This window comes from Paralichthys olivaceus, chromosome 5 (assembly GCF_024713975.1).
Source record: "Paralichthys olivaceus isolate ysfri-2021 chromosome 5, ASM2471397v2, whole genome shotgun sequence".
In the NCBI taxonomy this organism is placed as follows: domain Eukaryota; kingdom Metazoa; phylum Chordata; class Actinopteri; order Pleuronectiformes; family Paralichthyidae; genus Paralichthys; species Paralichthys olivaceus.
In genome coordinates, this window is record NC_091097.1 from 13462078 (window position 1) to 13482752 (window position 20675).

The 20675-nt window shown below is 42.2% G+C and overlaps 1 protein-coding gene across 1 annotated transcript in view; it reads left to right on the forward strand.

Moving 5' to 3' along the window:
• Positions 1-20675, forward strand: part of coro7 (coronin 7) — a 96498-nt gene that overhangs the window by 73723 nt on the left and 2100 nt on the right. The window contains exons 10-27 of the mRNA XM_069525243.1: positions 15358-15412; positions 15759-15816; positions 15884-16029; positions 16136-16234; positions 16320-16424; positions 16525-16684; positions 16963-17138; positions 17282-17390; positions 17638-17724; positions 17917-18059; positions 18228-18332; positions 18751-18836; positions 18946-19087; positions 19164-19253; positions 19650-19766; positions 19877-20012; positions 20096-20187; positions 20296-20382. Of these exons, the coding sequence (XP_069381344.1) occupies positions 15358-15412; positions 15759-15816; positions 15884-16029; positions 16136-16234; positions 16320-16424; positions 16525-16684; positions 16963-17138; positions 17282-17390; positions 17638-17724; positions 17917-18059; positions 18228-18332; positions 18751-18836; positions 18946-19087; positions 19164-19253; positions 19650-19766; positions 19877-20012; positions 20096-20187; positions 20296-20382 (1993 nt within the window). The remainder of the gene's footprint in view (positions 1-15357; positions 15413-15758; positions 15817-15883; positions 16030-16135; positions 16235-16319; positions 16425-16524; positions 16685-16962; positions 17139-17281; positions 17391-17637; positions 17725-17916; positions 18060-18227; positions 18333-18750; positions 18837-18945; positions 19088-19163; positions 19254-19649; positions 19767-19876; positions 20013-20095; positions 20188-20295; positions 20383-20675) is intronic.

Consider the following 20675-nt stretch of genomic DNA (forward strand, 5'->3'; position numbering starts at 1 on the left):
CAGCTGTAGCCACGGCAACTATGGTGCTGTTTTTTTTTTGTCGTACAAATTGCAGCTTGAGTTGGATCTTAAAAATCATGCTGAAGCAGCCAATAAACCAGGAGCAGTGATTTTCTGCTGGCTCTGACTTTGGCCTCTGTAACTTAGAAGATATTTCACATCTACAAAGGAAATGGAACAATTAGAAATTGTGCACTTAGGTATTTGTATGTGCCTGAGAATCTACATTTTCCATTTGTACAATTTATTAATGTAAAACATTAATTTTATGTTCTACGAGGCTTTAAAGTGAAGAAGCATTTTCCCCCTGACTGGTAGCATTTAAATTAGATTCACATTAGCATGTAAAATGAAGCAAAACAAGTTCTTTAGAAATAACGTGATGACAACATCTCATCTTAACCAACACAGCACTGTATTGTTCATCAGACTTTGAAGAAAATGTGTGGAGAATTTTTCCACTCATCATGTGCGTTGAAGCGACAGTATTTTATCCTTCTATTCAGCATAAAACATTCATCATGACCTCAACAGAAAAGTTCTGCGTGTTTGTACATTACGGGACGGTCACAGGCACTCGGTCAGTCTTGTAAATCACAGCATTACAGCCTTTGCCGTCAGCACGTTGGGCTCCTAATCACCCTGGCTCGGTAAACGATGGCGAGGCAGCATCCAATCCGTGCCCCAACACTGCCCAGGGGGACTTGTAAAACCCTGGTTTGCTGCTGAGCCAACCGCTGACAACAGTTTAAAGCTAAAGGCACTCAGCCACACAGCACCACGAAGGTGACAGGGATTTCTAATTTGTTTTAATTTTCTTTTTCTTTCCGGTTTCATTTCATCGCCTCCCGTGTATTTTGCTTATATTTGTTATGTTTGTGTGCAAATTCGTGTTCAAGTATTTCATAAACCAGACTTTCACCACTTACTTTTTCCTTCACCCTAGTTAGCCCTAATCCTGTTTTGTTATTTGGCTGCTCCCTTTTCTCACACATTAGCCTTTCAATTTCTGACTTCTTTTCTTCCAGTACATTGTAAATGTTGTACTGTTGCTCGACTTTTAAATCCACTATAACTATAAAACTATGAAAACAGGTTTTTATAAACTGCATTAAAATAATCCACAGAACAAGGCTCAGTTGAGGGGAAGGAGTTTTACAGGACTTCTTCTTTTACATTATTTACTTACACTTGGAATTTTGAGGTATGTACAATGAGCACATATAGCAAGCATGAACACAGAGGGAGAGGGTGGGGGCTATTGTGCCATGCTGTATTTTCCCATTACAGCCTGGGAAATATTGTCCTGGGTTATTTTCTGATGTATCCCCGACCTGCTCCTTCTTCTCCCAGCCTCTGTGTGTCCTTGTGTTTAGTGGGTGTCTGCATGTGGCATCTGTGTTCCTGTGTTTCTCCCCGTCACACGTAAATGTGCTCTGATGGCATTATGTGTGGGCTACTGTGAGACCTGCCCGTCTTCCCACAGCTACTCAGCACCCGGCAGCCAGAGGATAAAAAACGTATGTGTGGGAAGGGGGAGGGGGAAACCAGGAAGGTACACGGTTAGTTAGTGGCTGCTATAGGAACCTGAATGAGACTGAGAACTATGCCCAACAGAGAGAGAGGGAGGAGTAATGAGTGAACTCAAAGCAGAAGTTGATAACACATAATACTAAAATCAAATGCTCTGCCTCAGACAAAAGGGAAATGTTGACTCTTCCCACCCATGGTCTTTTGCCAACTTTACTCATAATAAGTCAATCTGTTGCTCATAAAGCTGTCTTCAATAGAGGAACCCTTGTATATTTATGTATATATACTTACACGTGTTTACACACTTCATCTTTGGTTAAACTCAAGGTGAACTGAAGTTTTAGTTTCATAAAAACTAGAGCCTGTAAAAATCAGCTGATATGAGCTTTACACAAACATTTCAGTATCTGCGCTTGTGTTTGGCAAACAATGCAGAAAAGATGTGCATATGTGTTTATATTTTACACAAGGTTTGGTTCCACGTGTTTCTTTATATCTATTTACAATAAGGTTTATGATTCAACTGTAGAATATCAAGCTTCGATTACATTTCTTTTCTTACAAGGGTTTGATAATAACATCTTTTTTGTAATCTCTATATCAGTCACTATAATATCTAACACATAATAATGGTATCTGCATTTGCCCCTAAAAATCCAGATTGTTTTGGATCTAGAAAGCCTGGCTCTAGAAAGCACTTTTTCACCCTGAATATAATTTTGCCTTCTCTCGCCATTTATCAATCAGAGGTTGGGTTAGGCCGGCGCTGTTAACGAGCTTTGCTTAGGAAACAGAGACATTTAATATAATGATTATAATCTAAATATGTCTCTCTTTGGCCTATTCATGGCATTTTGCCGTAATTGGATTAAACCTGGAGTTTTATGTTATTGAGGATGATGAAGTGGCCCTTAACACAAAGATCTCTGTGCACTCAACTTTTACTGATTGCATGAGGTGTTTGTTTCACGCAGAAGAGGCAAAGACAGCAAACACACGGAGACCTCGAAAGGTCAGACCATAGTTCACTTGGAGGTTTACTGGTCTGTTGACTTGCGCGCACTGGCACTTCTCATTAAGGAGAGAGACAGAAACAGACAGCACAGCTGTGACATGCATGCCTCAGAGCTGGACAACCCATTAGTGCACGTTTTATTGTTGAAAGGATGAAGAAGGCTGAATGAAACTAGCCTGGGTTTTACATAATCGAGCCGACGTAGAGCAGCTTTCTCTTATAGCAACAAGCAGTTTAGCCTTTTAAGTTTTTTAAACCACACACGTGTGGCTGGGGTGTCCTGCATTTGTTTTCTTGCTGGTTATCAGTTCTCGTCTGAGCTGAACGTGAGGGGTTTTTTGCTTATCTCTGCTCTCAGATAAGAGAGATTGAAGAGTGAGGCCTGAAGGAGAAGGGGTGAGATCGGAGGGGTTGAGGTTGGGTTGAGAGGTGGTGTGGGTGACCTCCCGTCCCTCTCTTACTCAGGGAGTCACTTAGAAGCCCGGTTTTCCCATGATTGTCATTAACTGATGCGAAAGACAATGTGAGGTGTGTAATCTTCCTCTCTCATTTATTTATTGTTTTATTGTTTATTCGCTCATTCTTTCTCACTGCCTCAAGCAGCAGTTACATTTTTGAAAACAAAATATTAACATATTCAAAAATTGTGGAATTTTTAAATGAAGGGAAAAGGTTTTCTTTTTATCTTGGAGTTTCTTGGATTTCTGCAGAGATCTTGTTATGGTGCATCAAGTTGTCTTGCCACAATCTAAACATTCCAATAAATCTGGATTGATGCTTCTGCAAAGATGCACATCAACATCTCTGCAGACAAAGCAGCTAAGGGTGTAGTGGGAAACCATGCACAGAGCAGCCGGCGCACATAAACTGTCTGACATGCAATTAAATGAAATAATACAACTCTTGCTATGGGTAAACCATGTGAATCTATCCTCAACATACAAGTGTTAAAGTAATGGTCAGATCTGAATGACCCTAAAGTTCATGTGCAGCCCAGAGAGGCATGTGTCAGCCTCCACTCGTAAACAGAACAACCCTCTCTTCTTCATTCCTCCTCCTTCATTTCCTCATTTCATTCCTTCTCTGCCCTCCTGTGCTACCTCCTTCCTACCTCTCGGTCTCACCCTGCAGTCTGGTATGTCAGGTATTGGGTAACAGCAGCATGCCTGTGGTTGAGTGCAGGAAGCAAAGTGACTACAGCCCAGCTACAGTATGTTCACTATGACTGCACTGCTGTTTTGTACTATGACAGATACTCTACCAGAGGGATGAGAGCAGCGAAGCGGCACAGGTCACGTCAGGTCAACCTGGTGCTTGACGAGTGAGTTGCATATTAAAGTTAGATCATCACCTGGCGACATGATATCTTTCAATTGTGTTGTGTTCTTTCATTAAGATACCGTGCTTCTGTCTGAAGTCCTTTTTGCGTTCTGCCAGGCCACCACTGAGTAATCCAGCAACAAAATGACCTTCCTATAGTTAAATAAAGAAGGTTGGATAAAAGCAAACACTCATGCAAACCGATAACAAGCTTTTCTTCAGCTTTGACTCACAGCCCTGATAATGGTAACATGGACATGAGGTAGCCTTCACATCAAGGACTGGTTAAATAGAAGTTGATTAAATCAAAAGAAATGGTGGTGATATGGACGTGTTTGGCATTCTATGATCAAAGTACTGAACTCTGCAATAGCGATGGTTATGGTTATTAAAAAAAAAAAAAGTTGTGACCTCTTTAGGATGTGTTAAGTAGACCTCATGGGGACCAATGTCCAGTCCTGACAAGGAAAAAAACTGAGGTCCTGGTTAAGATTGGTTCAGTCGTGAATTTGTGGTTTAGGTTAGAGATAAGGTTTTGGTTCGGCTGTTCACAGTGAATGGAAGGCAATGCTAGGTCCTTAAAAGGATGGATGTCTGTGCGTGTGTGTGCGTGTGTGTCTGTGTGTGTGTGTGTGTGTGGGGGGGGGGGGGGGCAGCTGCAAAGATGAAGCAGTGATAGGAGTCAGTCTGGTTGTACCAGTTGCAGCACATCAATACTCTCTTACTTTCTCTTTGTCTCTTTTGTGCCCAATAACTCTTCCAGATGTACCATGATAGAGCTCAAAGCATTCCTAGAAGGAGACACACACACACACACACACACACACACACACACACACACACACATACACATATGCATAACTGTTGTGATTTACTACATGAATGTAGTTATCTTATCTCCTCTCTCTTGTCTCGCTTAGTTTCTCTCTCTCTCTTTTTTTCACTCTTTCAGTCGTGAACTGTCTCTTTTATTGTAAATCTGCTCTGTCCTGTGGTTTTTATTGGTTTGCACTGTACACATCCCTCCTTCGGCCATTAAAGCCGATGATTTATCGTAACTGAGTTTGGCCCTCTAACAGTAAAATGCAGGCCTTTCGTGCACAGTCAGTCCACCCAGAACAGAGGGAGAAGGCCACATCCTGTCACAGTTAGGCTGAGGGTACGGAGCTGAAATATTTTTGAGATTATTAAACCCACAGTGAGGGAGACAAAGTTTGCATAGTGAATGTGAAGTTGTTGCTGGTTTTCATGTCTTTATATGAATATCTCTATCAGCCAAATTCACTCTGAGAAAGATCTTTTTTATGTTTCCGAATGTTGACCTTTTTTTTTGGAGATATAAGATTGTCATCCCACCGGAGTGGAATGTGTGCTTTTGAGATACAAGAAATAAGATCAGTGGAGGCGATCCAAGTGATAAAGTATCGTTTTGTATGAACCAGAAGGAGCAAGTACAGACACAGTTGCCGGCAGCAAGATGTGTGTGTCACAGAGAGATGAGTCAGAGCCACAGTCGCTTGGTACCAGAGACAGAGACACAGCGGCTCTGATAAACTCTGGAAGACACCATGGAGTCAAAACATGTGCGCATGTTGACTGTTAAACACATCAAGAATATTTTTTTGTAGCTGAGCAGGAATGAGGTTCAAAAAGCTCTATCTTTTTATTTTATTTTTTTTGATTAACCCCTCTCGGGTCGAACCTTTCACTCATCTGCAGACACGCACTCAGGTTTGAAAGAAAAATAAATATTAAACAGTCATGTTTTGTGTCTGTAAATTACTGTTTTTTTATGGTTCTAGAATTTTCCAATAATTCTGTCTTGGCTTTCCACGAAGGAAAGTCTCTCTCCCACATACACACACACACACACACACAGTCATACACAGTAGTACTGACTGGTTTGGATCATCCAGTTTGAGGCTTCGTGTGAGGTCATGTCAGTTCTATAATTTGAGGGAACTGCAGCTGAAGGGTTGAGCAACATTTGCCAAAGATCTTTGTCAATAAACATCCAACTCATGTGATATCGCAGCTTGATTATGGCGTCAGTTGTGTATTTGCTCTTTAGCAGTCGAGCGTCTGTGCTGAGAGAGAACGCGGACTCTATCAGATTTTTAACAGGGCAATAAGTCGTCTGTCAAGTTTGTTCTTGGCGGGATGTGTTGTTAAAGTCGACTTCAGTTTCTGAAGGACACATCAGCAACAGGTTGGACTTGTGGTTTTTCCACAGTAGGAGTGACATCACCGCCGATCTGTTCTTTATAATTACTGTGCAAGACACGATGTCCATGGTGGGTTTCTTCACAGAATTTAATAGGATTTATTCAGAATATTGTTGGTCAAGCACTGATACAGATTTTGATCAATTTGAATTTCCAGAATTAACATCTGCTGACATGCATCATATCATCAACAACATATTTTCCATGAGATTTTTATTTTTATGGTTTTTATAAATTCCATAAAAGTTTCATTCAAAATTCTGAGTGTGGGTGTGTGTGTATTCTTAAATCATCTCATACCTCATTAGCTAGTCCTAATGCAGGCTGACAATCCATCAACTTCCAGTTGAAAGCAGAAAACAGGTCACTGTTTCCTCACTTCCTCTTCAACATGTGTAACTCTGTCTGCCTTTCGTGCTTTAAATTTGACTGTGACAAGAGCTGGACTTTCCTCCGGTGGCCCGGCAGCAGAGAGGGTTGCTGCGGTCGTGACCCTCACACTTTCTCTCTCTGTCTCCTGCGCCATCACTTCCTCTCTCCTCAGTCGTCTGAGGCGGTCGCGGCTGCTGATCGGTTCCCAGGCCCCTGCCGACAGGTCATTTAATGGTCATCAGGCCCAGGCCCTTGATGCTGAACCCCGGGGTTAACGTGGAACGCATCTCTTCCGGGGCTCCACAGATGACAACAAGCAGCAGACTTCACAGATGCAAACACAAACTCAAACACATGACAATATTTGAAAGACATTTCTGTTAGCAACCTCAGAGCTGTCCTGTTTTATCATTTGCATTTTTAAAGATGTATGTTTCCCATTAGTATACCATGACACCCTCACGCCCACCCACGTCCTACAACAACCCAACCCCCACACGCGTCCGCGCTTCAGCCTGGAGTCTAGGTCTGAGGTCTCATGCCAGTTTATGACCAGTGTCCTGGCTGCTTTATAGCTCTGCAGTCTGGACCAGTTTACCACATTTATAGGTCTGCAGGGGGCATTTGTGAGTGAGCAAGTCTACATGAGCATGTGTCCTTTTGGAGATGAGTCTCTAATTTCTCTTATTTACATAAGACAAGTAGAAATGTGTGTAATTATCTGCTCCGCAAGTTGAAGACCTGTTTTTTTTCTCTCTCTCTCTGTCTGTTCTTGTTAAAAATAAAGATTAGCGTTTTCATTTTTTATGTTGCCATTATGCAAAACAGATGCACAATCCATCCTGTGGTCAGACAACACTGTTTGTTAAGTTTTCTTGACATGTCTATTATAATGTAAGAGGTTGTTTTTCCACACATACTTGACATTTTGTAAAGCTGTGTTTTGTGGCTGACGCAGTATGGACCGTCTCGTTGTGGCCTCACCGTTTACAAAGCAGAACAGGATTAACTGAGAGTTGTGCAGCTCTGATTGGGATAAAAACAATTGTGGAATGTTGCGACCTTGTTCCGCGTCTATGTGATGACAGCGGAGGATGTAACTTCGCTTTCAGGGGTGGCAATATGTCGGCTTTTTTTAGTTCAGTGTAACAAGCAAAAGCAGGAGCCAGTGTGAAGCTGCAGCTGCAGAGTTAGATTAGTGATGACGTTTTGACAGAAATGATTTTACTGCTGAAGCTGTTATTTTTTTTCCTTTGGCAACTTTGCATGTGGTTCTATGTGGAACTGTGTGTGTGTGTGTGTGTGTGTGTGTGTGTGTGTGTGTGTGTGTGTGTGGGTTCTGCGCAGACCTGTTGACATGGGACGCAGTCAGTTTAATTAAATCCTGAGCGTGCGTGTGTGCACATGCATCTGTGCCACTATACGTACTTGTGTGTGTGGCGGTTGTCAGGGGCCAGAGGATGGGGCCCAGTGAAGTGAGGAGAGAGGTGAGAGTAGCCGCTTGGCAGCCCATCTAAGAGCCTCATCACTGGGGTTCAGACGCGGCCACAGCTGGCCCCTCCACCAACAATCCTGGCTTTTCTTCCCCTCTCAGGAACGCACCACGTCAACTCTAATTCCCTTCTAATGAACTGGCTACTGAAGGTAGCTCGGCAGGCAGGTCCAGCAAACTTATTAAACACACACTGAAAAAAAAAACACTCTCTCTTGGTGAAGAAAGTTTATTTCACTTTGGTACATTTCACTGCTCAGCTGGACAACTGTGCAGCTCGGCTCAAAAGCCTGCTGAGGATCCTTGAACTCATCGTGACTTTATCTACATTCAGCAAGGCCCCAAACAGAGATGTGTTTTAGCCTTTAAGACCATATATGAAGAACCTGCAGGGTCCTCAATGTGTGCCTGTGGCTTGTCCTGTCATTTCATTGCATTTAAGTCTTAACAGCTTTTGTGCAGGGATTTTGAAAATCCTCAAAGTCTTTTCTAACCTTCTGGATCTGTCTGATTTACACTAAAAACATGTTTTAACCCCATGATGTAGTAGTTGTATAGTAGCTCGAACTTCCTGCTCAATTTGTACAATGGAAACAAAACTTAAATATAAAAAAGTCTTATCATCACTTCGATGTGTCTATATTGATGTATATGTTTATTGATTGTTAAAATAAAATAGAGCAATACTGGAACATTTCTGGCTATGCAGACTTGAAAATACAGTTGGAACCTGGGAAAATGGTTAAATATCTTTTATGTTGAATTTATAAATATTTTTTATCCAGATGGTTAGAAGACTGAAAAATATATGCAGAATTTTATTTTTTTTTTTATAAAATGCATTTATTTATTGGAGATTCTTAACTCTATTATTTGAATGCAATGACAAAGCATGGAAGGTCCAATATTATGCATTCTTATGCCCCAAAAACAAACAGACAGTGAAAGTCCAGTGTAAGTGCCATGTTGTGTTCGATCCCTCTGAGCTGAAGCCGTAATGTGAAGCTGCCCTCGCTCTGACCCAGAGGTTGATCTTCTGTGGTGCGGTCTTTGGAGCTCAGATGCCGCTATGGGAAACATTTATACACATTGTGCAGAGTGCGAAGGTTTGATTGGTTCGTGAACTAGTGAGTTTACAGAGGTGACAAAGTTCATCATCTGTGATACACTGTTTGTTTGCAGTTGTAATTTTTGGCTGGATTGTGATGCTTCAGAGTTTGAGAGGATTTCCGCTGCCAAACCATTAGTTGGCTGTTTAGTGGATCTTTTCCATGATCTGAAATTCTCACTCTCAAAAGTCTCCTTGGAGAAGAAGTCTCTTTATATTTCACATCTATACAGAACCCGTCTCCAGGATGGTAAATCCTGGAGATGGGTTTTGTAGGTCCAGTGCTGTTTCATTATGATTCCCATTAATCACCAGTGGATTATTCCGCACCAGTCCTCCCATTGTTGGAGAGATGTGAACACCCATCGGCCTGCAGCGCAAGTGTGCTTAAAACCATTAGCTGTGTCCAATGTCCTTATACAAGAGTAATAACGCTGAAACAGGAAGTGTGTTGTATCACTGCAAACAATAACAAGAAGATGGCAGAGTTATCAAAAGATCCTCTGGTCATATGAACTCTCTTCATCAGATAGTGACGATGAAAATAACCCAAACTATGAACAAAACATGTGCTTCAATGGTCATACTTTTGAATCAGAGAGAGATACAGCTGTTTAGTTACAGCTGTTCAACATACCAAATATTTTTACTAATTAATTTTATGCTACAACAGATCCATTATAAATCTGCTGCTTATTGTGTGTATGTGTAGGGACCATAATATGAGGCCTTGAAAAACATACATTCATCCCTCCCTTAACTTCTCCTCAAGATGTATCAGTGGGGTCAGAATTATATTTTTAACCACATCTCTGCCAAATGAATTACGTCCCGATCACCCCAAAATCATTATAAACAAATGAGTTTATGTTGAGGGTATTTAAATGAAACCTTGACACTCTGATTCAATATTTGCATGATAACGAAAAGCAAAGAAAAAGTATCAGATGTGCAATGTACATGTCATCATAAAAAACATCTGTATTGGAAAAAAACTCTGGTGGTAGGCTCTTGTGACAGAACTTGTGAGAGATGGACATGGAGTTTGTGACAAGGTGACATTAGAAGCTTCTGTCTAGAGCTGATTGTTAAATTATGTTTGTTGTTTTATAAGTGATGCTGTCAGCAAAGAGTGTACGCTGACTTCCTGTGTTGTTGTTTCGACTTGAAACAGCGTTTACATAACTTTTTCCAGTCAGGAACTAATTTTTCCAATTATTCCAACACCACATGAACACACAGTTTGTTCTAGTTTTTCTTAAATATGAAAACAACCAAGAAGAGATCGTTTGAGACAGAAACACAGGGAATCAATGTAGCACCCTCATTCTTCCACATCCCCATGTATCCTTCTGTCAGATTCCAATCAATCAAATGTATTAAAAGACATTATTTCACCAGGAGTGTGAAGTATAGCCTCTAAATGCCTTAAAAAAAATACAAAATATTCCTGCTTAAACTTCACCAAATAAGACCTTGGCTGTCATTGAATTCGACGAGTGTGGGAAATGAACATTGACCTCATGTTTTATCAGAATGACTGGGCCGCTGTGCACTCTCACACTTGACTTGAGATCTGCAACAACACGTCCACTGTTTTTGCTGTGACCCAGTGTGATAATTCAAACATTATTATAAGGCCAAAGCTTCAGGCTGAGGTCAGGAGTCACCTCTGGCCAGTGGGCCAGCAGAGGCCGGCTGGTACAGCTGGACGAGCTGCAGGCTGCGGAGGCTGATAAAGTGGACTGTTGGAGTTCACAGTTCTGCAGACCCTTCACCCTGAGTGATAGCACGCTCACTCCCACTGATTGGGATGACATAACCAGGGGACTGATAAACGGAGAGAGGGGGAGTGAAATTAAAATAGAAAGAGAAGTTAATAAAGCTGAAGTCATACAAGACTGATTTCCAAGTATGTGTATCAGTGTGGTTGTGATTTTTTTTCTGGTCTAATCTGAACATTAACACGAAGATTGGCAAGAGCAAACACCTGGACCAAGACCCAATAGTCCCCTTAAATCAAGCTGCACCAAATTTCACACACTCATAGATATCAGTCCCCTCAATATGACAGATTATCAGCCTCCTGATCCAGATGAGTACCAAACTTTTCTGAGATCTTCCCTGACCCATACCACATCCTTCCTCCAAGTTCTGTGGTAATCCTTTCGATAGGTTTGTCCAAATCTTGCTCACAAACAAACACAACCACATTGCCCAAATGCACCTTCTGTCTTTCTTTTCTACTTTGTGAGCAGCTCCGACCTGACGACTGGAGCTTATTGTTCTGTCCACCGTCTGTCTGTAACGGTCAGACTGGCTGATCTAAAGGCCATGAGCTCATACAAGAAAGAAAAGTCTCTTTGACTGATACTGATCTGGTCCTACAGCTGCTATGGCTCAACTCATAACCTCATACCTCTGCAGGCTGCTTTCATTAACTCCACCTATATACTCCATCTACGCCGTACATAATACACTACTGTGTCTGTCTGATGCTGTCACTGTGTCTGGATGTACTCATATGTGCTTATACATGTGTGGAAGTATGTGCGTGCAGTTTTCATATTTTGTCATTCTTGAGCATGTACAGCATTTTCTTATATTGAGTTTATTTCTGCACGTGAATATTAATCTAAAGGTGTGTGTGTTTGTAGTTATAGCTAACACACACACACACACACACACACACACACACACACTGTATTTGTCTGTCATTCACATATTAATTTGTCTTGCCCTCCATGAGTCAGTCGTTCCACTATCTCCTACATTATCAAACCACAACACATTCTCATAATCATAACATTCGTGGACCGCCTCAGATACACGCACACACAAACACACACATGTGCACACTAGAGTAATATGCCCCCCATATCTGCGGGTGCTGAAGGCTGCTGTCATGGGCAGAGGGTCATTTTATGATGTGCGTTTTGGTGTGTGTGAGAAAGCAGTGTGGGGCGATGGCAGACGAGGCAAAACGTGAGCTCTCCCCAGTTTTCTGATTTGTCTAAACTCCGATTGGAGCCGAGGGCCAGTAACAGACCGAAGCCAGGGGGGATTTTTTAGGAGCATTAGGCCGCTTGTTGCAGCGTGTTCGAAAAGTCCGACAGATGTTGAGAAGCCGCTTGGTGCAGATAGATAATTTGAGACTGGGGGAACTATTCTGTTATTTTCAGGAGTAAAATCTTTCAATCCGTTCTGTTATTCATGTTTCTCAGCTGATAGTGTTCATGTCTTTCCTTCTTTATTTTTCTCTCTTTTTTTCGTATTCCATCACTCACTTTTAGTTCAAGACTACACACAACACGTGTGTGGTTAACCCTCTACTCACACACCCCTGAAATAAGCTTATGTCTGGATTACACTCAGTCATACACACACACACACACACACACACACACAAACGTCTGTTTACAGCCTCTTTCATTCATAATCACACCATGTGATCCAGATCTTCACAATAAGCTTGCTCCCAAACTTAACATAACTCTTTGCTGGAATGAATTTGCTTTTACATCTTTGTGCTTAAAAATATGCACTCGCATGCACGTACGTGTGTGTGTGTTTCTGTGTGGGAAAGTGGACTGGTGGTGAGGTGGGGCATGAAAGCGATAGTAAACAGAGGCTTTTATCAGTGATAAAACTCCACTCCTATTATGTGGCTGTTTGACTTGTTGCACGTTTACTGTGAGAAAAGCAGAGATAAGGTGTCAGAGAAATAAATGGGACTGGAGGCACAAAGAGAGCGTGGGGTGCAAGGTGGTAGTGCTGTTAAGTCGGAAAGAGAAGGGAAGACGGGCAGCGAGAGGGGTGTGGGAATGGAGGTGTTTAGGGACTCCCTGTGGACTGACTCCGACATGGGAACACACAGCCGTCCCTAACAAAGCGTGGCCGCCCCTCGCTGACTTCACAGGCCAGGGACATTGGGGGAGAAGGAGGGATGCTGAAGGGAAGAGGAGGCAGGTCTGCAACAGGTCCAGTTTTCTGATAAGACAAAGATCCTGAAATTAAGAGAAGAACGGGAGGACAGAGTTAGGAAAGCAGGGAAAGAGACCTTTAAGTACCTCGAGTCCATGTACCATGATATAAACATCTCAGTGGAACAACATATTTAAAAAAAACACTGTATGCATTGCATAATAAATTCATCATCTGATTAACTCATCATTTGTTGTCCTACTTGGACATATTTGGTTCAAAAGATGCTGCTACAGACATTTTCCCCTTTTTAAGGCAAAAAATAAACAAGGCAAAAAAAAAACCACTCGTGCACTCGTTCTCTTTTTCCTGCTTTATTTTGTTCATTATTTAGGGTTAAACTGAAGACCCACACGTTTTCTCTGACTTTTGACTTTTGTCTAGTTATTTTTATTCATTTCTTTACAATTCATTTTTTATTTATTTTATTTTTTACATTTTATTCTTGTACTTCTCTTTGTGCTGCACAGCACTTTGATTTACAGTAAATGGGCTTCATGAATAAACTATACTTAGGGGTGTGTGATAAGGGGTTATAGTTGCATTAAATTGTAACCATCTGTTGCATCTTGTCTTTCCCTTATAAATAAAGTTCAGAATCACATTTACAAAGTATTATTTCATTTCCACCTGGCAGACTAGTTTATTAAAATAGTTTTCACCTTTGCAGTCATGAACAACACTCCATCGCTTCCCTGTCTGTTACTGCGGAACTGCCAAGAGCAAAATCACTTCCCAAATGTAACAAAAGAGTCAAATAAAAAAGACCTCCGTTCCTGGAAAACTGAAGTAAGCTGAATAAAGAATTTGAGCTATAATAACCTCAAACTTGTGGCAGACATTTTTTAGGTAATCTTGAATTTTGTGTTGGTTTTTCTTAAAATGTGAAAAACTCTCTCACGTGCTTACTGCAAACCCTCGCCTGTCATCATGCGCTGTCACTTAGTCTGTCATTATATTGTCATTATCCTGTTGCACTTGGTACATTACATCACTCCTCTGCCATTCCTAGTCGATGTGCTGGCAGCCGAGTGGCGCAGACACAAGTTAATCACTGAAACTGTATTTCCACTTCACTCTGCCTATCTCCAGGCCTGATGTGAAGTGGATAGATCGGCCCTCGCCCTCTGTCCCGGCCCCGGAAAAATAAAACAGCACAGTGAGTCTCAATAGTGAAGAGAGGAAAGAAGGGAGGGACAGCGCGAGCATGAATGAGAGGATGAATCAGTGAGATTGTTCAACTATTTCTCCGAAACACATTTTCCTGTTTGGTTGAATTACCACAGCCCATAGAATTTCCCCCACCCCCATCGAGATTAAAGCTTCCTCATCCTTCAACCTTCTTACCTCAAATCCTGAGAGGACGCAGGTGACTGTGTCCAAGGTGGAGCTGAGATGTGAAGTTTATTAATCGTTTTGTCAATAGACAGAAAATGAATCATCAAATATCAAGCAAACGTTCTCTGGCTGAAGCTTCTCAGTCTTTCAAAATGTCTGTGTCTTAGTTTTTGGACTGTGACCTGAGAAAATGTCTCTTAGAAACTATGACTTCTGTTCTTCTTTTTTTAACTGTTTATTTTTTATTTTGTAATTTATTCTCTAAAACTACTTCACTACAATACAACATCAATGAAAAAGAAGATAGAAATAAAAGCATCCATTTAAATAAAAACATAAATGGGTCTCTAATCTCTGTTCACAACCGTTTTCATCGACCTGATCTTATTGTGGCAGCTGAGAACACAACCCATCTTTTATGACATATACTGTCCGTGTTTTCATTGGTCCCATTTAAGTCATGACTGAGGATTTTATTCTATTTTCTCTTGAATAAAACGATCAGCAGATTGATAGTTAATAAGATTAATTGTGGGTTGTACAATTAGTCTTGTTTGCTGTGTCGGAGTCCATTTGATTAAGTATCCACATTGGAACATGGGTTTAAAGGTTTTTTCCCTGTGATTGTAAACGTTTCAGCCTTATTGGTTTAAGATGAAGTCACAGAAAAATTAAATTGTGTGTATGAGTGTTTAACATCATGCTCCAGCTGAATTAGTAGTTTTTTAAATTAATGTTATTATATTGTCCGTTAAAAGACGACCTATGAAAAACCTGTCACCACTGTTGCCCTAAAATTGAGACGACTGCTCCATCTCATGGCGTCTTTGTGAAACTTCAACCTATAAACTACGACATACTTCATTTATTTTGTATTAGAGAGTGTACATCAATGTACTACTATTGAACTTAGTTTGAATGTCTCCTTCTCATTTCTGTCCTTCTCCCTCTCTTGTCTTTTTGCTCTCAGGACGCTGATCCCTCTGTTTGATGAAGACACTGGTTTGCTCGTACTGGCCGGACTGGTAAGATTTAGATTTGTTCTCCTCTGTTATAAAATTCTCTCAGGTGATAGAATTAAGTTCAGACACAAGTGTTGCATATTTATGCCTGGAGGTTTTCATAATAATGGTTTCATTAAATGAACATTTTTCAGAAGGGATTTAAAAGAAACTAAAAAAAGAATCTGCACAGTCTTGACAGTTATTTAATTTAAAGGTTGGCTGTCATTGCTGCGGTATATTCCTCCACTGTGCGGAATAATAATCTTGGTGTGAGAGGAGATGAACTGGACATGTTCTCTGACTTATAATGAAAACAGTCAAACTTTATCTGTTGGTGTCTGATCTAGTGTCCCTCTGTTCTGCACAGGGAGACACGGTGATTGATTGCTTCGAAGTCTCTTCCTCTGAGCCGCTCCTCTCTCCAGGTAAGAGCAGGTCATCTGTTATCTGTCTGCTCAGATTTAGAGTTACTCATCCTCTCGTTCCCTGTAGTGAGCCACTGTCTCGTGGATAACTCAACACGAGGCGCTGCCATGGTTCCCAAACCGTCGTTGGATGTGATGTCCTGCGAAGTGATGCGTGTGCTGCAGCTGACGAACAGCTGCATTGTGCCAGTCAGCTATCAAGTCCCTCGCAAGGTGAGCACTCAAACGTGAAAGTCACGACCAGTCCTGTAGATGTTTGCATGTTCGTTTTCATGCAGGCTCATTTGCATCCGTGTGTTTCTGTGTTTCTGCTCCCCAGCATTCAGGCCAGGAGTTTCATGATGATCTTTTCCCAGACACGGTGGGTGCGACTCCTGCCATGTCTGCAGAGGAGTGGTGGCAGGGAGGGAACAAGCAGGTAACGGTTCTCTCTGCTCCTAACAAGTTTATCCAGTCTTCAAACATTTTGGACGCCTCAAACAACGAGTTCTGTTTGTCCTCAGGTGGAGAAAGTCAGCCTCCACCCAGACCGACAGCCCAAACCAAAGGCTTCAACAGCAAAACAGATGCCTACAAAGAAGGAGGCGGCCAGTGTGGGGAGCAAAGAGGTGAAAATATTTTTGTAGAATGGTTTTGCAACAGGTCTAGATTTCACCATCAGGGTTCTGTTGCAGCAGTGAAAACGTGACATTACATACTGTTCTTCAGGATCCGGCTCATGGCTGCTCCACCTCCAGTAGTCCTCTGAGTACTCCAGGCAGCAGCGCAGACCCATCCCGCTCTCCCTCCTCCACCTCCGGCCTCTCCTCAGGCTTCCTCCCCAGCCCCAGTCCCAGCCAGAGTGCCAAGGCCATCCAGAGCATGCTGGGTATGGACACATCATCAAAAGATTGTGTTAATGTGGTAACAGCATGTGCAGTTTACAATTTAAAAGAAATCCAGGATTATTATCTGTTTCTGTTGACACGTCAACTTCACAGTCGATGTTGAGATTCTTCAGCAAAATATTTACCAAGTTTGAAGTTGTTCGGATGTGCGACTGTCAAGTGACTTGATGGATGGCAGAGATATTTATTAAGGGGATGTTTGTTAAGAGTCAAATCCATTAATGTCAAATGATAAAGTGGAAAATTATCTCTCGTCCAGGGCCGACCTCCAAGTTCCGCCACATCCAGGGTGCAGTGATGCACAGGGACACGCACATCACTAACATACGCGGTCTCAATCTGACCACGCCAGGCGAGTGTGACGGCTTTTGTGTAAACCGCCAACGTTTGGCAGTGCCCCTCGCCATCTCTGGGGGCCAGATCGCCATATTTGAGGTACAGCAGCAGATGGAAATTTAATGTAAAACTATTCATCAAAAATAATGTGATTGCTCTCCATTTTTGGAGAAGGTTTTGGAAAATGTTCCATGAAAATGTGCTGCATGTGTGTGAGTGAGTGGTTGTGCTCCTCTCCTCAGCGCTCTCAGCCTGGCAGGCAACCAGACACAGCTCTGCCCACCATCCAGAACTCTGTGAATGTGGCCGACTTCTCTTGGGACCCCTTTGACACACACAGGCTTGTTGTAGGTGAGTAAAATGATCGCTCAGGCCGTCCGCTAATCAGAAACTCAGTGGTTTGATTCCTCGGCTCCTTCAGTCCACATGTTGAAGAGTTCTTAACCAAGACAATAACCCATTAATATCCCATTCGTGAGGGAATGGGATGTATGACTCTTTGAATATTTAGAAGCAAATACAAACCATTTACCGTTTCCATTTATCTTGGTAAATTTTAGCCTGAATGTGATTGAACATCTGTCTCTGGCTGTGACAGCTGGTGATGATGCTAAGATCCGGGTGTGGCAGGTACCAGAGGGAGGACTGAAAGAGACCCTGACTGAGCCTGAGCTCATCTTGCAAGGTAGGACCAGGGCCCACCTCTCTTTACTCCTCTCTTTCTACCACAGACTGTTAAACGACCAACCTGACATACAACAGTTAGTGCAGCAATAAATCTCCATGAGACTTTAATGGAAGGATGTACAGTACAACAGCTGGCACTAGAGTATATGCTTCATTGAAGTCAACTGACAGCTGATGTGACCCCTCACAGGCCACACAGAGAAGATTTACTCAATCAAGTGTCACCCTCTGGCCAGTGGAGTCCTGGTGTCGTCATCCTACGATCTCACGGTCAGACTGTGGAACCTGGAGAGCGGAGACGAGGTCAAAATCCTCACTGGACACCAGGAACAGGTGGGTGACCAAGACAATGCTAGATGCAAAAAACAGTGACTGCTGATACTTTGGTCAAAGTTATTTTCACCTTGCCATGATGAGATAAATGATGCTTTTGTGTTTGCAAAACAGTCTCTGAGTTTCTTTTTTTGCTTGCTTCTGCTCTCCATTGTGTTTCGTGCTCAGGTTTTTAGTATGGCGTGGAGCCCAGACGGGAAGCTCCTGGCCACAGTGTGTAAAGATGGGAAAGTTCGTATCTATGATCCTCGCAAGTCCACTTCACCTGTGCAGGTACGTGCAGCAGAAACATGGTGGCATATCACCACAGAAAATAGATACGATTTGTCTTTTGGTTTGTAATTAAAAACGTATGAAACAGACGCAGCTGTAGTCCAAAGCTCTGAGCAACAACAGCAACTGCACATAATAAAACCCAGTTAAATATTGATGAAGTGCCCTGCAGACTCCACTTATGCACCGGCTATAACTTCATTTATCACTTGTTAAGAGTCGTATTTCTTGGTGGAAAAACAACAGCAAAAGCAATAAACCTGTGTGAGTATTTAAAGTGATGAGAATAACACCAGCCCAAAGGCATTAGTCATCTGGAGTAACTGCATTAAAATGTTGCTTAACTTCTTAAATTCATGTCTTCTTTCTCTTTCATCAACTCTTCTCCCACAATCTCACTTTTTTAATGTTTTTGCAGGAAGGCCCTGGTCCCGACGGCCCCCGGGGAGCTCGTATACTGTGGGTGTGTGAGGGCAAGTACCTGCTGGTGTCAGGATTTGACAGGTACTTCATGTTAATATGAATTTTTCTTTGAGTGGCATAAAAGTATGTTTTTATAGAGCAGCAGCAGCAAGAGAGCTTACTGTCAATCCCTCTTGTCTTTCACCTGCAGTCGCAGTGAGAGACAGCTCTGCCTGTACTCCGCTGACTCCCTGTCCTCCGGAACCATAGCCAGGATTCAAGTAGACATCTCCCCCTCCACACTCATCCCTTTCTATGACCCCGACAACAGCGTGGTCATCCTCACTGGAAAAGTAAATGAAAATAAAACAATCAAAGTGTCATTGCAGGAAAGAATTAGTTGTAATCTATGTTTCCTTTGTTTTACAGGGTGATACTCGAGTGCACGTTTATGAGATAGTCACTGAAGAGCCGTACTTTATGGAATGCAGCAGTTTTATGTCTCCCGAGCCGTTGAAGGTACCGAGCTGACTTCCATCTCACTTTTATTCATTTTTTCATTTTTACATCCACCAAGAAGTTTATGTTCTCAACCCTGCCTGTATTTTTGTTGGTTTGGTTGTTTGATTATGCAAAAACTACTGGACAGATCACTGCAGAAGGAAAAGAACCCATTAGAACCGGATCAGGGGGCTGATCCAGGAATTATTTTAACAACATATATATATATATATATATATATGCATTTTCTTTTATTTCTATTAAAGTTTGGTGCAGAGCCAAATAAAATCCAGATCTAGAGAATTTTAAATTACATCTGCATACATGGACAGCTAAAGTTATATAGTTAATCCTCCATAAAACATTTGTGATGATGTGTGTGGTCTCTGAAACTTTTCTGTTTCCTGTCTGCAGGGCTTGGCCTTTCTCCCAAAGACAGAGTGCAGTGTGCGTGAGGTGGAGATAGCTGTAGGTCTGATGCTGACCAAGACAGCTGTAGAGCCTGTCGCCTTCAGAGTGCCACGGGTCAAGGTGAGCCAACTGCGCTGCCTAGAGGACACATGGGGATACTGCGATGGGAATATAGTTCTCTCGTCCTTTAACATAACTGCCTCCTCTGTGTGTCCACTGTGGCTCTTCAGAAAGAGTTTTTCCAGGATGATGTGTTCCCTGACACGGCAGAATGGTGGAAACCAGCCCTGACCGCCTCCGCCTGGCTGTCCGGCTCCAACGGCCAACACAAGAAGATCAGCCTGAAGCCCAAAGACATGACACCAGGTGAGGACACAGAGCAGAGAGTCTGTCTAGATGAAGATATTCACCTCTTCAGTTCTTTTCATTTGATACTTTCTTTTTCTCAGTGAGCGAAGCCCCCAAAGAGGCTCCGGTTAGGAAATACATGCCCTCATCTTTTTACCTGGAGGAGAAGACAGATGAACAGAAGAAAGACGAGGTGAAGATAAATGCAGTGTTGTTGTGTTTCTACTGTATGTTCTGTGCTACCTGTAAATCTACCATGTCAGTCATCTGTTTCATATTAACCAACTCCCGTGTAACCCAGCTGCTCAGTGCCATGGTGGCCAAGTTGGGGAACATGGACGAACCGCTGCCACAGGAGTCGTTCGAGGGAGTCGACGAAGATGAGTGGGTAAGTGAACGAGATGGAAAAGACTGGTTATTAATCTTGTATTTTCAGTATTTCTGTTTTCCATTTTAAGTTATCGATGTTAAACTAATGAGTGTGCAGTAACTCTAACTTTTGATTTGAAGTGAAGTGATGTCAGCCTTTATTCAGGAGCCCACAAACCTTTATGATAAATATGGACTGTGAAATGATGCTGTAGGTATTGTTGTGGCTGGGGGATGTGGCTGAAAATAATTTTGTGACATTAATGGGATTATTTTCAAGACATCAAGATGTAAAATCACAAAAAACAGGAT